Raw genomic sequence first — 16,875 nt, forward strand, 5'->3', positions numbered from 1 at the left:
GTGATGTGTTTTTATCTGTTAGCAGGTGGCTACCAAATAACCTAAGTTGATGTTATTTATGCTTCACACAGACAGTCTTTGCATGCAACTAACTAACTCTTAACTTAGAACTGTTAGCTTACAGATCACACACATATACTTCAATTTGGCCTTAAACACAACCACACACGGCAAAGAAGAACTTTAAAGCTTTCGGACCACGAGTGTTCATGCTTGTGCACGTGAGGCATATGGAAGCAGAACAAAAAAACATACACACATATACAAGCACCCAGACGTGTGCAAACACACACACGCACACAAACACCCTTTTGTTCTTTAGTTTAGTGCATTTTAGTTATGTTTCAACTTGTGTGTTTTGCTTTTGTTTATCTTGATGAGAGCACGATAGATTATATTTTCATGATGACCCCAAAAGAGCGTGGTGACATGAAAATGCAAAGACTGGGGGCGCTGTTTTGCTTATTGCATTTGAATATTGTCCACTGTATAGCAAGTTAAGTCTTTGAAAATGAAATGCAGTTTTCATATTCAAATTGTTAGAAAATTTCATTTTCATTTTGACTTAAATATTGCTTACATAAATGGAAAATCAGGTTACATGGTTTATATTTCATTTTCAAATTTGAATTAACATTTGAATATTGTCCACTGTAAAGCGGGTTACAACTTTATTATTAAATTAAATGTCAAACAGCTTTTCCATTTTAATTTTAATATAGTCATAAAACACCCATATAAGTATATGAAAATGACAATTGAATTATTGCATTTTCATATTTACTTAACTAATATATACATACATGTAGAAAATTATAATGCTATTGTGGAATTAAGTTTTAATTTTCCAGATTACATTATCATTTGAATATACAGTGGTGTGAAAAAGTGTTTGCCCCCTTCCTGATTTTAAATCAGTTTTTAGATGAAGGTTGTTATTATTAAGGGAAAACAAAATCCAAACCTACATGGCCCTGTGTGAAAAAGTGACTGCCCCACCTGTTAAAACATAACTTAACTGTAGTTTATCACACCTGAGTTCAATTTCTCTAGCCACACCCAGGCCTGATTACTGCCACACCTGTTCTCAATTAAGAAATCACTTAAATAGCACCCGCCTGACAATGTGAAGTAGACTATAAAGCCATTTCTAAAGCTTTGGGACTCCAGCGAACCACAGTGAGAGGCATTATCCACAAATGGCGAAAACATGGAACAGCGGTGAATCTTCCCAGGAGTGGCCGGCCGACCAAAATTACCCCAACAGCGCAGCAACGACTCATCCAAGAGGTCACGAAAAGTAACAACATCCAAAGAACTGCAGGCCTCACTTGCCTCAGTTAAGTGTTCATGACTCCACGATAAGAAAGAGACTGGCAAAAATGGCCTGCATGGCAGAGTTCCAAGACGAAAACCACTGCTGAGCAAAAAGAACATTAAGGCTTGTCTCATTTTTGCCAGAATACATCTTGATGATCCCCAAGACTTGGGGGGAAAATACTCTGTGGACTGAGGAGACAAAAGTTGAACTTTTTGGAAGGTGTGTGTCCCATAACATCTGGTGTAAAGTAACATTTCAGAAAAAGAACATACCAACAGTAAAATATGGTGGTGGTAGTGTGATGGTCTGGGGCTGTTTTGCTGTTTCAGGACCTGGAAGACTTGCTGTGATAAATGGAACCATGAATTCTGCTGTCTTCCAAAAACTCCTGAAGGAGAATGTCCAGCCATCTGTTTGTGACCTCAAGCTGAAGCAAACTTGTGTTCTGCAGCAGGACAATAATCCAAAACACACCAGCAAGTCCACCTCTGAATGGCTGAAGAAGAACAAAATGAAGACTTTGGAGTGGCCTAGTCAAAGTCCTGACCTGAATCCTATTGTGATGCTGTGGCATGACCTTAAAAAGGCAGTTCATGCTCAAAAACCCTCCAATGTGGCTGAATTACAACAATTCTGCATAGATGAGTGGGCCAAAATTCCTCCACAGCGCTGTAAAAGACTCATTGCAAGTTATCGCAAACGCTTGATTGCAGTTGTTGCTGCTAAGGGTGGCCCAACCAGTTATTAGGTTTAGGGGCAATCACTTTTTTTACACAGGGTCATATAGGTTTGGATTTTGTTTTCCCTTAATAATAACAACCATTTAAAAACTGCATTTTGTGTTTACTTGTGTTATCTTTGACTAATATTTAAACTTGTTTCATGATCTGAAACATTTAAGTGTGACAAACATGCAAAAAAATAAGAAATCAGGAAAGGGGAAAAAACACTTTTTCACACCACTGTAGTATATGCTTCTATACACTACTGCGAGAAAAAAAGCAAACTGGTCAGGTGGCAAGACTTGAAGTGGGCCCACTTACAGGCTTCTCTTGAGAGACTTGCAGGGGTGGGTAATAACGCGTTACAAGTAACGCAAATGAATAGAAAAGTTGTTTCTTTTAGGAATGGTAACTTTTCACGTTCCTTTTTAAAACTGTACTTTCACTACTACTGTACTGTAATCTCCTTTTAACTTTGCAACATTTTTTTACTCCCTTTGTTACTAGTCTGCTATCTCTTTTCTCTAATTTGTATTGGTTGCTATTTCTTTTATAGCGATGCCTAATGGTGAATTCATTAAATTGAATGTCAACGGTGAAACTGATCATGGCTTTCACTCAGTAGGCTACCACTTGTTACTTATTCTTACCCAGCTTCATTCAACAATGGGCTGATCCTGTGTTATTGCCACAATAATTATTTACATTGTAAAGATTATGTTCATAGATGCTTTAGGAATAATTATATTGTTTTGGGTACCTGTGCTATTGGAGAAGGCAAATCATATGCAGTAAGCCCTTCCTATCAAAGCAAGTGGTGTGGTTGGCTACATGCCCACATCAAGATAACAACAGATATAGGCATTAATAGCAGGCTAGGCAGATAGCAAGTATGATATTTTAAACGGGTAATATGTAAGAATTAAGACTACTCTCCACCTGTCGAATTCATACTCCAGAAGAATAGGGGGCAGCATATCAGGTCATAACTTGTGCTAACTATCGTTAGCAAGTTAGCTCAGTTAGCCATGCAGCTAACTGGAACCAGAACCAGGAAACGTAACTGGGATCAGCAGCCTCCCAGTGAACACGGCCAGACCAGGACCAAACGCAGTCTCCGAGACTGACGGAGGCCAGTTTGACGACAGGGAATACAGTACCGAGGTGATTTACAGTGGCTCCGACCAGGACTCTAACCCCGGGGGACGAGGAAAGGGCGGGTTCAGGCCGGGACACGACAGGCATCAAGTGGGAGAGGAGTGAGAGTTAGGTTGGGCATCAGAGAGGCAGCGACAGCGTGTGGGGCCAGAATATTTTTCAAATCTAACTCGGTGAATTTCGACCAAACCAGAGTTGGTGATTGTTGGGACAGTGGGAAGACTAACCAAGATGGTTTTGATGAGTTTTATTTTATTTCTGTCGAGTAGGAATGAATTGTGTTTTATTATGAGTTAACAAGGCAATTAAGCTGGTCTTCGGTGAAAGAGAGAGACGTGAATTCAGAAGGTGTATGGTTGTATTTTTCAGTTTGATAAGGAAAATAGGTTTAAGAATATTTCCTTTCTTGGCATTTTGTTAGTTTATTTTGTTTATTTATTAGACTAAAAAAGCTAAGAGAGCTTGTGTAATGTCAGACGGTGTAGTCCCTCATTCGTTCAGGAATGTTCCATCTTAGAAAAGGTTTCAATCGTAGTCATCTGGACACTGTTTTCAGAATCAAGACGGCTGGGAGCTGAAACGTCTTGATTCTGAAAACAGTATCCAGATGACTATTGTAAAACATGTCAATTGACAACACATGTTTCTTTCCTCAGAGTTGAAAGAATGCCACATAGAGGTAGGAGGGTTGCCATATTTACAGTGGCACAAGAAACCCTCATTGTGGATATGGTTCGTGAGAACAACCTCATCAGACTCCGGGAGATCAGAGACAAAGTCATTGCCGATAATGTCAACTTTGAGAGCATTGATGATGTCAGCTTGGCCACAATAGACAGAGTTCTCCGGCGCCAAAAGATGCGGATGAAACAGGTCTATAGGGTTCCCTTTGAGCGCAACTCTGCGCGACACAAAGACCTACATTACGAGTATTTGCAAGTAAGTATACATCCATGTTCACAGTACAGTTAGTGGACATACTGTGTTGCTCAGTGGCCTACATTACTTCTGGACAATACTGTGCTGCCTGATTGACTGTTGCACTTGTGCACTTTCACATTTTCACAGAGGATATTACAGTTGGATGCGATGGCCAGACCTCATGAGTACCTCTTCCTGGATGAGGCTGGCTTCAACCTGCAGAAACGAAGGCAAAGAGGCCGTAACATCATTGGCCAAAGAGCCATCACTGAGGTTCCTGGCCAACGGGGGGGTAATATTACTCTTTGTGCGGCCATGGGTTTGGAGGGGCTTGTCCACCGGCATGCTGTCCTTGGGTCTTACAACACCCAACGTCTCCTCACCTTCCTAGAGGAGCTAAAAGACATCCTCCAGGGCCGCCAACAACACCATCCTGGGCCTGCACATCACATTTATGTGATCATTTGGGACAATGTACGCTTCCACAAAACAAACCAAATCAGAGAGTGGTTCACCACCAACAGGAACCACTTTTTAAACGTCTGTCTGCCACCCTACTCCCCTTTCCTGAACCCTATAGAGGAGTTCTTCTCATCGTGGAGATGGAAGGTTTATGACAGACAACCATACACTAGAGAGAACCTCCTAAGGGCAATGGAGCTGGCCTGTGTTGACATCCCAGTGGAGGCCTTCCAAGGATGGATTTGCCATTCCAGGGCGTTTTTCCCGCGGTGCCTGGCAAGAGACAATATAGCCTGCGATGTGGATGAGGTGATGTGGCCCGATGCAGCTCAGCGACATGATGCCGCACAGTGATTGTGGTGTGTGTGTGGTGTGAATAAAGTAAATAAAAACTTCACACCCTGATCATGTTTTCAAGAGTACTGTTGTGTGCAATAGATTCTGTTTTTGCATTGAGTTGTGTTACAGTAGTGTACATGCAGAATTTACTATAGATTTATACTCTTCATATGAAACTCACAAATCTAAATGCCTAATCCTCTGCAGAGATCTAAGAACATCCATTACTGTAAAGTTTCTAAAAATATGCATTGGCAGTTATGAAACAAAGAACCTTCTCACAAATTGAGCATTGTGTTTTCAATTGTTTTGCTGTAGTGTGTAATGATGTGTATAGTGTTTACATTTTTGAAAGCTTCGAGCTGCTCTTTTGGTGCAGCTCTTGAGTTTTGAAGTGAGAAGGTGTGGTTGTGTTTATGTAGCTTTAGAAAAGGGTGTTGTGTTTAGACATTGGGGAACATGGAGGAAACGTTTGTGATTTGTTTTAGCATTTGAGAAAAACTGTAAACACCTAAAGAAAATTAACACCTCTGAAATAGCACAACAAAATAGGAGAATTAAATGTGGACTCTTAAACATCAGATCTTTGTCATCTAAAGCTGTACTCGTGAATGATTTAATATCAGAGTATCATATTGACTTATTTTGTCTTACTGAAACCTGGCTGGATCAAGAATATGTTAGCCTAAATGAATCCACTCCTCCCAGTAATATTAATACTCATATTGCTCGAGGCACCGGCCGAGGAGGTGGAGTTGCAGCTATCTTTGACTCAAGCCTTTTAATCAACCCTAAACCTAAACTAAATTATAACTCATTTGAAAGCCTTGTTCTTAGTCTTTCACACCAGACCTAGAAAACACAACAGCCAATTCTATTTGTTATACTGTACCACGCTGCTGGTCCTTATTCTGAATTTTTATCTGCATTCTCAGAGTTTTTATCAAGTTTAGTCCTTAAAACAGATAAAGTAATTATTGTAGGTGATTTCAATATTCATGTGGACGTTGAAAATGATAGTTAGTACTGCGTTTATCTCACTATCAGATTCGATTGGCTTTTGTCAGAGTGTACATAAACCCACTCACTGTTTTAACCACACCCATGACCTTGTTTTGGTATAGGGCATTAAAATTGAAAATTAAATAGTCTTTCCACAGAATCCTTCATTATCGGTCCATTATTTAATAACTTTTAAGCTTATATTAATGGACTCCATGCCATTATGTAGATGTAGTGCGCATGTGCCAATGTGCATGCCTGTTGCCGTCGCTCTGTCAGCCCGACAGGGATCACACTAGGAGCGGTAAGCGGAAAGGCGGCGGGCTTGCTTGGGTTTGTGAATTCTCACATGCCATTGTTGTGGCTGTTTACATCACTCCTTCTGCTAACCCAGCATCGGCGACTCAACACCTGAGTGCACTCATATTAATCTTAGGTGACTTCAACCATGTCAGTCCCCTTGGGTAGGTCAGTACACAACCTGGTTCACCTCAAACCCTGCTATGTGCCTCTGATTAAAAGGCAGCCTGCAACCACAAGGACAGTGAGGAGATGGTCAGAGGAGGCCTATGAGACACTGCAGGAATGTTTTAAGGTGACAAACTGGGATACATTCTGTGAGCCTCATGGAGAGGACATTGATGGATTCACTGAGTGCATCACTGGCTACATTAACTTCTGTGTGGACTGCGATGTCTCAACTAAGATGGTCCATTGTTATCCAAATAACAAACCATGTGTAACAAAAGACATCAAGGACATCCTGAATGCCAAGAGGAGGGCCTTTACCGATGGTAATAGGGAGGAGGTGAGGACAATCCAGGCTGACCTGAAGGTGAAGATCGGGGAGGCCAAGGATAAGTACAGGAGGAAGCTGGAGTGGAAACTCCAGCAGAACAACATGAGAGAGGTCTGGAGCGGCATGAGGAGCATTACTGGCTTCAGACCGTGAAGGAGAGGAGCCTTCAACTCCTCTCCTTCAGCAGAGGAGTTGAAGGCAGCTTGGACGGGGCCAACAAACTTAATCTATTCTTTATAGATTCAACACACTGGCTCCTGCTCATCCCCCCTCTAACTCAGCTGCTGTCTGCCCTCAGACTCCTCTGAGTCCACTGCTCTCCCCTCCTCCATCTTCCTGGGAGAGTCCTACTCCCCCCTCAACTGGTGCCGCATCCCAGTGGCTCCAAGGACTACAGACCGGTGGCACTGACCTCCCACATAATGAAGACCCTGGAGAGACTGGTGCTGGAACAACTGCGGCCCATGGTCAGACCCCCTTCAGTTCGCCTACCAGCCCTGGCTGGGAGTTGAGGACGCCATCATCTTCCTGCTGATCTGCATCGACACCCACCTGGACAAGCCGGCAAGCACGGTGAAGATCATGTTTTTTGACTTCTCCAGTGCTTTCAACACCATCTGGCCAGTCCTGGTGGGTGAGAAGCTGACAATGATGCAGGTGGTTGCCCCCCTCGTGTCCTGGATTGTTGACTACCTGACTGGCAGACCACAGCATGTGCGTCTGCAGCACTGTGTGTCGGACAGCGTGGTAAGCTACACTGGGGCCCCTCAGGGGACTGTCCTCTCTCTCTCCCTCTTCACCATCTACACCACAGACTTCAGCAACCACACAGAGTCCTGCCACCTTCAGAAGTTTTCTGTTGTCTCTGTTGGGATGTGATTCTGTTGGAATCACATCCCAATTTGGGTTCGGGAAGCAGACACCTCCACATTTAAGAGCAGGCTTAGGACTTTCCTCTTTGATAAAGCTTATAGTTAGGGCTGGCTTGGGTGAGCACTGAACCCTTACTTATGCTGCTACAGGCCTAGACTGCCGGGAGACTTCCCATGATGCACCTCTTTCCTTCTCTCCCTCTCTGCAGCGGCGGATGGCCGCCCACCACTGAGTCTGGTTCTGTCCAAGGTTTCTGCCTCTTAAAGGAAGTTTTTTCTTGCCACTGTTGCCAAATGCTTGCTCATGGTGGGATTTGTTGGGTCTCTGTAAATAATATTATGAGTATGGTCCAGACCTGCTCTATAGGAAAAGTGCAATGAGATTATGAATTATGAATTGGTGCTATATAAATAAAATTTAATTGTTATTATTGTAACATTAGACTATTATTGTAGTACTAAATTGTAGTCTGCTTCTTTCACTCAACATAGTGTTAGGGTGAAATGTCAAAGTCAGTGATAGGGACACAGGGGCGACTGTAATGGATGACTGAGTTGACTAAACCTACAGAAACTTTGGTGTATTCCTTTAAACCAGCAGTGTCTCAGTGTTGCTTTTGCAGAGTTGTGGTTGCAAGACATGCACAAACATACCCTGAGTTCTGGTTCTGCCATCATCAACCCCTGAGGCCAGAGACTCCATCATCTCAGCCCTTTTACAGTGAAACTCTGCGGGGACCATAAGACCCCTGGCCACAGCTCTCTCCATGGTCCTTTCCATCTGTCTGAAGTAGCCTCCTCTGCCGTCCTGTCCAAACTGCCTCTGCACAGACAACATACCACACAGGTCAGGTTGATAAAAGTGCAAGAGTTAAAGTACTCAGATACCCAAACATGTGCTACTGCATCACATGCACACAGAGAGAAACCAGTGCCAGACCGTAAACACACGACAATGGAAAATTCATGAAATCGTGAAAATGTATGGCTCAATGACTACATCAACTTTTATCTTGAAATGTATAACTCAGCACCAGTATATCACATATGGCTTTACTTAACCATGTTTGGTATAGTTTGTTTGGTGTGGTTGACAGAAACTGTCAAAGTTGCCATTTTTGACTATTAAAATAAAATTAACAGCATATAATAAACTCCACATTAACTTTGCTTTAAGGGGCGTCCTTTCTTTGCTTGAACGTATTTATTTTATTTTAACATTTAAAAATTAGACCTGTAGTCACTTTTTACAAAATGTGTCTAGAACTGATAAAATGGTATAAACAGAAGCCGACGGGTTAGTCATTGTTCAAACTAAACCAGGCAATAAAAACACTTATCATCCAAAAAAAGCTGCAGGGAGGACTCATGACCTCAGTATTTCTATAATCCTGGCTACAGCCCTGGTTGTAATTTAATTTTGCTTGTCCACTCTCATTTGATCTGTGAAGAAACTGTATAAACTGATACAGTCAGTATTTAGACAGTGACACATTTTCTATTGTTTTGGCTCATTACTTCGGCACACTGAATAAAACATTGACTATGAGGATAAAGTACTGATTTTCAGTTTTAAAGGTGTTCACACCATACCTGCCAACACTCGGCGCCCTCCCGTTTTGTTGTTTCTCCCGTGAAACTCACGTAATTTTCATGGCCCGCAAACTTTATTATAAAAACACGGATCCAAGTTTTGGATGTTTGTCTGACATCACCCAAGTTGCCAGATCGTCTATGAAACACATCTACACACAATCCACACACCATACAATTTCAACCAATCTGGCAACCCACACCTCAATCCAAGGGGCATGTTGGCAGCTGCTTTCTCTCCTCAGGCAGATGGGCCAGCTAAGTTAACATTAGCTGTTGTCAAAATGTCAGGGCGCAACCCCATACTGGGTAAACAATAAAGGAAGGATATATATATGGTCTGCACAGTAGGTGTTCTGCATTGTAGAATCCAGACCTGCAGCTTCTTGAACTCCTCTCGCTCCTGCTGGGCCTCTTCCTGCCTCCCCCTCCGCTCTTCCTCCTCCTGAAGCTGTCTGGCCAGCTTCAGGTCTGAGCCAGGGCTCCCTGCAGCAACATGGGTAAACCAAAGTCTTAGGAAGGTATAAATTGAGTGTGCACCAGATTAGTCAGACACATAAGACAGAAGAACAAAAATACCTTTTAAAGTGGAATAGAGGGAACTGAGTGAATTATGTAGCAGCGAGGTATGAATATATGCCCATCTGCAGGGTTCACAGCTGATCTGTGGTCTAAATGCAGTTCCACATGTTTCTGCAGAGAGAAGCTGTCATTGCAGATGACAGAGCACATAGGGCACTCAAATATCTTCTCTCCTACAAAATAGATTGGAAACTCCATGTAGATTCAGTTATTACAAAGTTATTTCATATGAGGGTTGGCAACTGAGACAGACTCTACTGTACAGTTACTAAAGCATAGTGAAGCCTAACTGAAGCTTGAATGAAAGAGTTGCCAAAACACTGTTCTGTGTGTGTGCACTGTGTTGTGTACAGTAACACTGAAGTAGGCGCCTGATTCGTCTTTCATAGAATCTGACTCTGACCTGAATTATTAATTAATTCTATCATCATTTTCATTCATACGACTAATTTTCTTGTCTGTCTAATTTGTGTTTCTTCTGGCTGGGCAGAGATGCATACAAAGTGTGAAAATTGTGTGCAATAATCTGAGAGATGTAATCCACCAGATAAATGTGACCGAAATAAAGGCAAAGAGACTGTATTCTTTAACTCACAAGCAGCTCACTCTCAGCGTGGATTTCAGTAATCGAAAGTGCTGCCTGATGTTTGTTTGTGTCACTGAGTGTTTCCAGCCCACAAGTCTATGTGGGCCTCAAATGGGTTATAGTTGGGATTAGTGGGTACCAAGTTGGTAAAGGTTTACAAAGAGCAATGTAGGACGGTGTAGTCCCTCATTCGTCCAGGAGTGTTCTATCGTAGAAAAGGTTTCAGTCGTAGTCATCTGGACACTGTTTTCAGAATGAAGACGTTTCGGCTCCCATCCGGAAGTCATTCTCAATTGTGAAAAAATTGGACGGGAACTGGAAATTTAAGCTACTCTGAGTTACATAAGCCCTGCCCTCAGGAAGGAATCTGCCTGAGTATCTGTTAATAGCTAGTTTCACCTGAAACTGACCTAATAGTTTCAAGATGGCCCAGTAATCAGTAATCAGGCCTATTGTTCTCTGGCTGCATCTACTTCATCACTGTTAAGTGCCTAATTAGCATGTGATAGGCTGAAGCTGAAGATGACTGAAGCAGAGGCTGCAGACCTGAGGCTATGTGTCACTGCAACATTAAAGAGTGCCAAACCACCTCCTTCCAACATTACATCCGAAGAGAGGAGGGCACTCTCAGCACTGCAGAAGGATCACAGCATAAACATTCTACCAGCAGACAAGGGTCGCTGCACTGTGATTCTGAACACAGCCGATTATGAAACCAAGGTCAACAACCTTCTTGAAGACACAACCACATATCAAAAACTTAAAAGAGATCCAACCAATGGCTACAAGAAGAAGGTTATAGACTGTCTAGAGAAGCTTGAGAAGGAGGAGGTGATAGACAGGCTTCTGTACTACAGACTATACCCTGGGGAAGCCATTCCCTGCATCTATGGCCTTCCCAAAATTCACAAAGAGAATGTTCCACTCAGACCCATCGTTTGCAGCACAGATTCCATCACATACAACATAGCCAAACATTTGACTACAATCTTGGCTCCATTGGTGGGGAACACAGTACATCATGTGGAAAACACACAGAAATTTGTGGACAAAGTGAAACATCTCCAGTTGGACCCAGATGACGTTCTGGTTTCTTATGATGTAGTGTCCTTGTTCACTTGCATCCCAACCTCAGAAGCAGTGACAGCGGTGATGAGAAGACTGCAGGAGGACTCCACCTTGCAGCAAAGGACCAAGCTTACACCTGAACACATATGTAAACTATTAGACATCTGTCTCAACACAACCTACTTCCAATTCCGGGGACACTTCTACGGACAGATTCACGGCTGTGCTATGGGCTCTCCGGTCTCTCCCATTGTGGCCAACCTGTACATGGAACAGTTTGAGAAGAAGGCATTATCCTCGTTTCCGGGCACACCACCAAGTCATTGGTACCGTTACGTGGATGACACCTTTGTGAAAATCAAGAAACAAGACTTGGAAGCGTTCTCAGAGCATATTAATACGGTGGACCCCAACATCAAGTTCACGCGTGAGGATGCAAAAGAGAACCGCTTGGCCTTTCTTGATTGTTCTACTCTCAGAGGAGAGGACGGAAAGCTCCAGATAGAAGTGTACAGGAAACCAACACATACGGATCAATACCTGCTCTTTGACTCACACCATCCACTACAGCACAAGCTGGGTGTAATCCGGACAACACAGAGCCAAAGAAGTGCCCACAGGCTCAGAGGGTAAGAAGAAAGAGGAAAGGCATGTCCAGAATGCACTCTTAGCCTGTGGTTATCCTACTTGGGCTATCAACAAAGTTAAAAGAGCCAAAAAACAGGACAAAAGTGTAACTGAACCAAGAAGGAACGGTGTCTCCATTCCTTATGTATCTGGACTGAAAAACTACAAAGGATCTTTAGACAGCACGATGTTCCTGTCTTCTTTAAACCAGGCAACACTTTGAGACAGAAACTCATTCACCCTAAGGACAAGTTACCCACACAGAAACAGAGCAATGTTGTCTACTCCTTTCAGTGCAGTGAGGAAAACTACAAAGAACGGTACATAGGCGAAACCAAACAGCCACTTCACAAAAGACTTTATCAGCACAGACGACACGCTAACTCAGGATTACAGAGCGCCGTGCATTTGCATTTAAAAGCTACAAACCACACATTTGAAGACAGCAAGGTGAAGATTCTTAGTAGAGAGAAGAGTTGGTTTGAACGGGGCGTCAAGGAAGCCATTTTTGTGAAAAAAGAGAACCCCTCTTTGAACAGAAATGGTGGTCTGAGATTTAATCTGCCCAAAGTCTATCAGAGTGTATTATCACCTTGGTCACGCCTATCACATGCTAATCAGGCACTTAACAGTGATGAAGTAGATGCAGCCAGAGAACAATAGGCCTGATTACTGATTGCTGGGCCATCTTGAAACTATTAGGTCAGTTTCAGGTGAAACTAGCTACTAACAGATACTCAGGCAGATTCCTTCCTGAGGGCAGGGCTTATGTAACTCAGAGTAGCTTAAAATTCCAGTTCCCGTCCGATTTTTTCACAATTGAGAATGACTTCCGGATGGGAGCCGAAATGTCTTCATTCTGAAAACAGTGTCCAGATGACTACGACTGAAACCTTTTCTACGAAAGAGCAATGTACTATAAGTGGGACCCATTGGGGTTGAACATGTGGGTCACATATACTGTAAACCCATGTGAATTCACTGTGTGGAATTCAGATGGTTTAGAACAGGTATTTTACCCCCTTTGTGGAACCTATGAGTGGAATATAAGTGTGCAGTGTGCATTCTGACTTCTGGGGGTAACTTTCTTCAAAGACTGCTAAAATTAGGCTGAATTTACTTTTTTAAATAGGTATTTCTCTGCTTGACTCTGCTCTGTCTGCTGCGTTAGGTTTCAACGTTTTGCCTAAATTGTGTGCTGTTCTTGTGGTGGTAGTAGATTTTATCTGATTGCAGGGTTTTTTTGTGGTGTCAGTTGACTATAATCTAGTTTGTCTGCTCTGGCTTTCTCTGTTTTATTGAATTTTAACCATTGGTATTAGTGAATTGCGCTGTCAGGTAACTATCATTTAGTCTATTCTTATATTAGACTATAATCTGTTTTGGACTGGGGTTTATGCAAGCTAGGGTAACATGCACCAAGGGTTGTGGTGAACTGATCTAAAACCAGTGTAGGGTTAATAGACCTTATTCCTAATAACAGTTTGGGATTTTTAGAAATGACACCTCTTCCCTGATTGAGGTGTACTCCACTCTTCTCGTAGATAGTATTGACAGCGCATCCGCTCACAACATCACTGTAACCTCTCTTACCTCTATCTTATCTATCCCACCCGTACCATAAACACCCAACACCTTGTCACAGGGGGCACATAGAACTGCCAGTCAGCTTCCTGCAAGACTTGAGTTAATCTCTGGCTACGCCTCCTTGCTCTCACAGAGACTTGGATCACACCAGAGAACATCCACCCCTGCAGCCCTTTCCTCAGCGTACTTCCTTCACCCACACACCCAGACCCACCCCCAAATGTAGATTTTCTCTACCAACTTACACAGACTTTCTTTGTTCAAATTTCACACTGTGTCTGTTACTTATCCAGTGAAATTAAACATTGTTGTTGTTTACCGCTCACCTCTCTGGGAATTCTTGGAAGGATTAGACATCCTCCTATAGAACAACCCTGAAGATGGTCCCTCGCTTGTACTTCTTGGTGAGTTCGACATCCAGACAGAAGTTAACATCTGACTTTTAATATCTTCTTTCGATCTCACTCTCTCCCTCACCCCCTACTCACAAAGCTGGTAACCAATTCAACCTTATATTCACCAGGTACTGCTCTACTACTGACCTCTCTGTAACTCCTCTTCATGTCTCTAACCACTTCTTCATCTCCTCCTCTCTCGCCCTCTCTTAAACCTCTCTCTTCTACACATACTGTCCCTATGCGCCGCAACCTTCACTCCTTGTCTCCCTCCTCTCTTATCTTATCTATCCTATCAGCTCTCCCCTCACTTGACTCCTTCTTACTTATTCCTCCCAACTCTGCCACAGACTCTTTCCTCTCTACTCTGTCCTCTTCTCTGGACTCTCTCTGTCCGACCCTTCCAACTCCGTGGTTGTCTGACAGAAACACCCTTTGGGCAGCTGAAAGAAAATGGTGGAAATTGTTGGGACCACTGGCACTCCACAGATGGATTTGTTCATTAGTGGGACTTTAACTGAACTTTTTATTATGAGGCCGCATGCTCTTTTGTTCTATAAACAAAGGAAAGCCATAGAACTCAGTTTCCCCACAATCCTCCAGACTTCACACCTGTGAACTCACCCAGGCTCCAGCTACCATTGGTTAGTTTGACCTGTGATGTCACCAGGTCAACAGAAGGGTCAGCGGCCATTGTTGTCACTCTTCTCCAGCAGACAAAATCACGACTGGCTCTACAATGGTGGAACGAGCTCCCCATCAACATCTGAAACTGTACACATCTTCCGTAGCAGACTGAAAACTCATCTTTTCAGACTGCACCTTGGCCTATTAAAAAAAAAAACTATCTCTTATTGTTTCTAAATGTAGCACTTAAAGCATTTCAGCATATTTAATGAAGTTGATGTACTTGCATGATTCTTGCAATTCTTGGGTTGTATCCACATGGATGAATGCACTTATTGTAAGTCGCTTTGGACAAGTGTTAGCTAAATAAATGTAATGTAATATAAGCATAACCACATGGGAATGATTTATAAGTAGTGTTTGGTACCTATTTTTGTACCCATAGAAGAAAATGTAATACCTAATAGGTTTTAGTTTTAGTTTAGTTTATCTTTGTGTACCTTGATGAAGTGCCTGCCTTTCTTTATGTCTTGACAATGAGGTCAGTCTTGAGACAGACTATTTACACTTCAATGATGTGGGTGAAACCAAAATCATGACAACCCAGAGTTGAGACCAGGAGGCAGAGTTGCAGTCCTACACACTTCTCAGCTTCTTCACTTAACTTCTCTGTAACCAACAGTTACCCACCCAAAACCCCATGCCCTGACCACTTAACTTAATTAAGTCAAAAGTAAACCGAAGAGGAGTTATACATGAACCTAATAAAAATGACCACCGCCACTGCAATAGTACAACAAAATAGGAGAATTAAATCTGGACTCTTAAACAACAGATCTCTACCAGTAAACAATTTAATATCAGAGTATCATATTGACTTATTTTGTCTTACTGAAACCTGACTGGGTCATGAAGAATGTTAGCCTAAATGAATCAACTCCACCCAGTCATTTTAATACTCACTTTCTTCGAGGCCCCGGCCGAGGAGGTGGAGTTGACAGCCATCTTTGACTCAACCCTAAACCTAAACTAAATTATAACTCATTCGAAAGCTTTGTTCTTAGTCTTTCACACCCAACCTGGAAAACACGGCAGCCAATTCGATTTGTTATAGTGTACTACGCTCCTGGTGCTAATTCAGAATTTTTATCTGAATTCTCAGTTTTTATCAAGTTTAGTTATAAAACAGATACGGTAATTATTGTAGGTGATTTTAATATGCATGTTGATAATTATAGCCTTAGTACTGCGTTTATCTCATTATTAGATTCGATTGGCTTCTGTCATAGCGTACATAAACCAGTTTTAACCACAATCTTGATCTTGTTCTGGCATATGGCATTGAAATTGAACATTTAATAGTCTTTCCACAGAATCCTTTTTATCCGACCATTATTTAAATACTTTTGGATTCCTATTACTGGACTACACGCCATTAGGCAAAAATTCCTACACTAGATGTCTGATAGTGCTGTAGCTAAATTTAAGGAAGCGATTCCATCTTCATTTAAGACTCCTATGCTAATTTCAGCCCCTCCCAAATTGACCATCTTGTTAATAGTGCTGCAGGCTCACTGCGAACGACACTCAACTCTATCGCCCCTTTAAAAAAGAAGATAATCAAACAAAGAAGGTTGGCTCCATGGTACAACCCCCAAACCCGCAAATTGAAGCAAACATTGCGAAACCTTGAAAGGAAATGGTATTCCACCAATATGGAAGAATATCATTTAGTCTGGCAAGAAAGTCTTAAAACATATAGGAAGGCCCTCTGTAATGCCAGAGCAGCTTACTACTCATCATTAATATAGGAAAATAAGAACCCAAGGTTTCTTTTCAGCACTGTAGCCAAGCTGACAGAAAGCCACAGCTCTATTGAGCCATGTATTCCTATAGCACTCAGTAGTAACAACTTCATGAGCTTCTTTAGTAATAAAATAAAATTCTGAGAGGCAAAATTCATCACGTCCTGACCCCAACCGGTACCGATTTACCTTAAAACACAGGAACCTTAGAAACAGCTGTAAAACCTGATATATATTTAGACTGCATTTCTCTTATCAACCTTCTTCAACTAACATCTAAGCCATCAACCTGTCTCTTAGACCCCATCCCAACTATTCTCCTTAAAGAAGTTTTACCCTTAGTTTGCACTTCTTTACTAGATATACGGGCGGCTGTGGCTTAGTGGTAGAGCGGGTCGTCGACCAATCG

The 16,875-nt window shown here is 42.3% G+C and overlaps 2 protein-coding genes across 4 annotated transcripts in view; one reads left to right on the plus strand and one right to left on the minus strand.

The window, feature by feature from the left end:
* The window catches only part of LOC122880953 (zinc finger containing ubiquitin peptidase 1), a 48,932-nt gene that overhangs the window by 16,918 nt on the left and 15,139 nt on the right, over positions 1–16,875 (minus strand). For 2 of the 3 annotated variants that reach the window (XM_044206523.1, XM_044206522.1), the window contains exons 4-5: positions 9,566–9,675; positions 8,251–8,419 (exon numbers count right to left, since the gene is read on the minus strand). In XM_044206523.1, coding sequence (XP_044062458.1) covers positions 8,251–8,419; positions 9,566–9,675 — 279 coding nt within the window. Of the gene's footprint in view, positions 1–8,250; positions 8,420–9,565; positions 9,676–9,829; positions 10,153–16,875 lie in introns of those variants that run through there. The other variant, XM_044206524.1, reaches the window with a different exon arrangement.
* Positions 3,702–5,557, plus strand: LOC122880960. The gene is made up of 2 exons (XM_044206541.1): positions 3,702–4,140; positions 4,270–5,557. The coding sequence occupies exons 1-2, from the start codon at positions 3,868–3,870 to the stop codon at positions 4,936–4,938; spliced, it is 942 nt and encodes a 313-aa protein (XP_044062476.1). The 5' UTR covers positions 3,702–3,867; the 3' UTR covers positions 4,939–5,557.

Source organism: Siniperca chuatsi, linkage group LG9, assembly GCF_020085105.1.
Source record: "Siniperca chuatsi isolate FFG_IHB_CAS linkage group LG9, ASM2008510v1, whole genome shotgun sequence".
In the NCBI taxonomy this organism is placed as follows: Eukaryota; Metazoa; Chordata; class Actinopteri; order Centrarchiformes; family Sinipercidae; genus Siniperca; species Siniperca chuatsi.

Excerpts from the sequence above, each read along its gene's own strand:
- LOC122880960 (XM_044206541.1), top strand. The coding sequence starts at position 3,868 with ATGCCACATAGAGGTAGGAGGGTTGCCATATTTACAGTGGCACAAGAA. Across the intron at positions 4,141-4,269 it reads TACATTACGAGTATTTGCAA|AGGATATTACAGTTGGATGC; the intron begins GTAAGTATACAT and ends ACATTTTCACAG.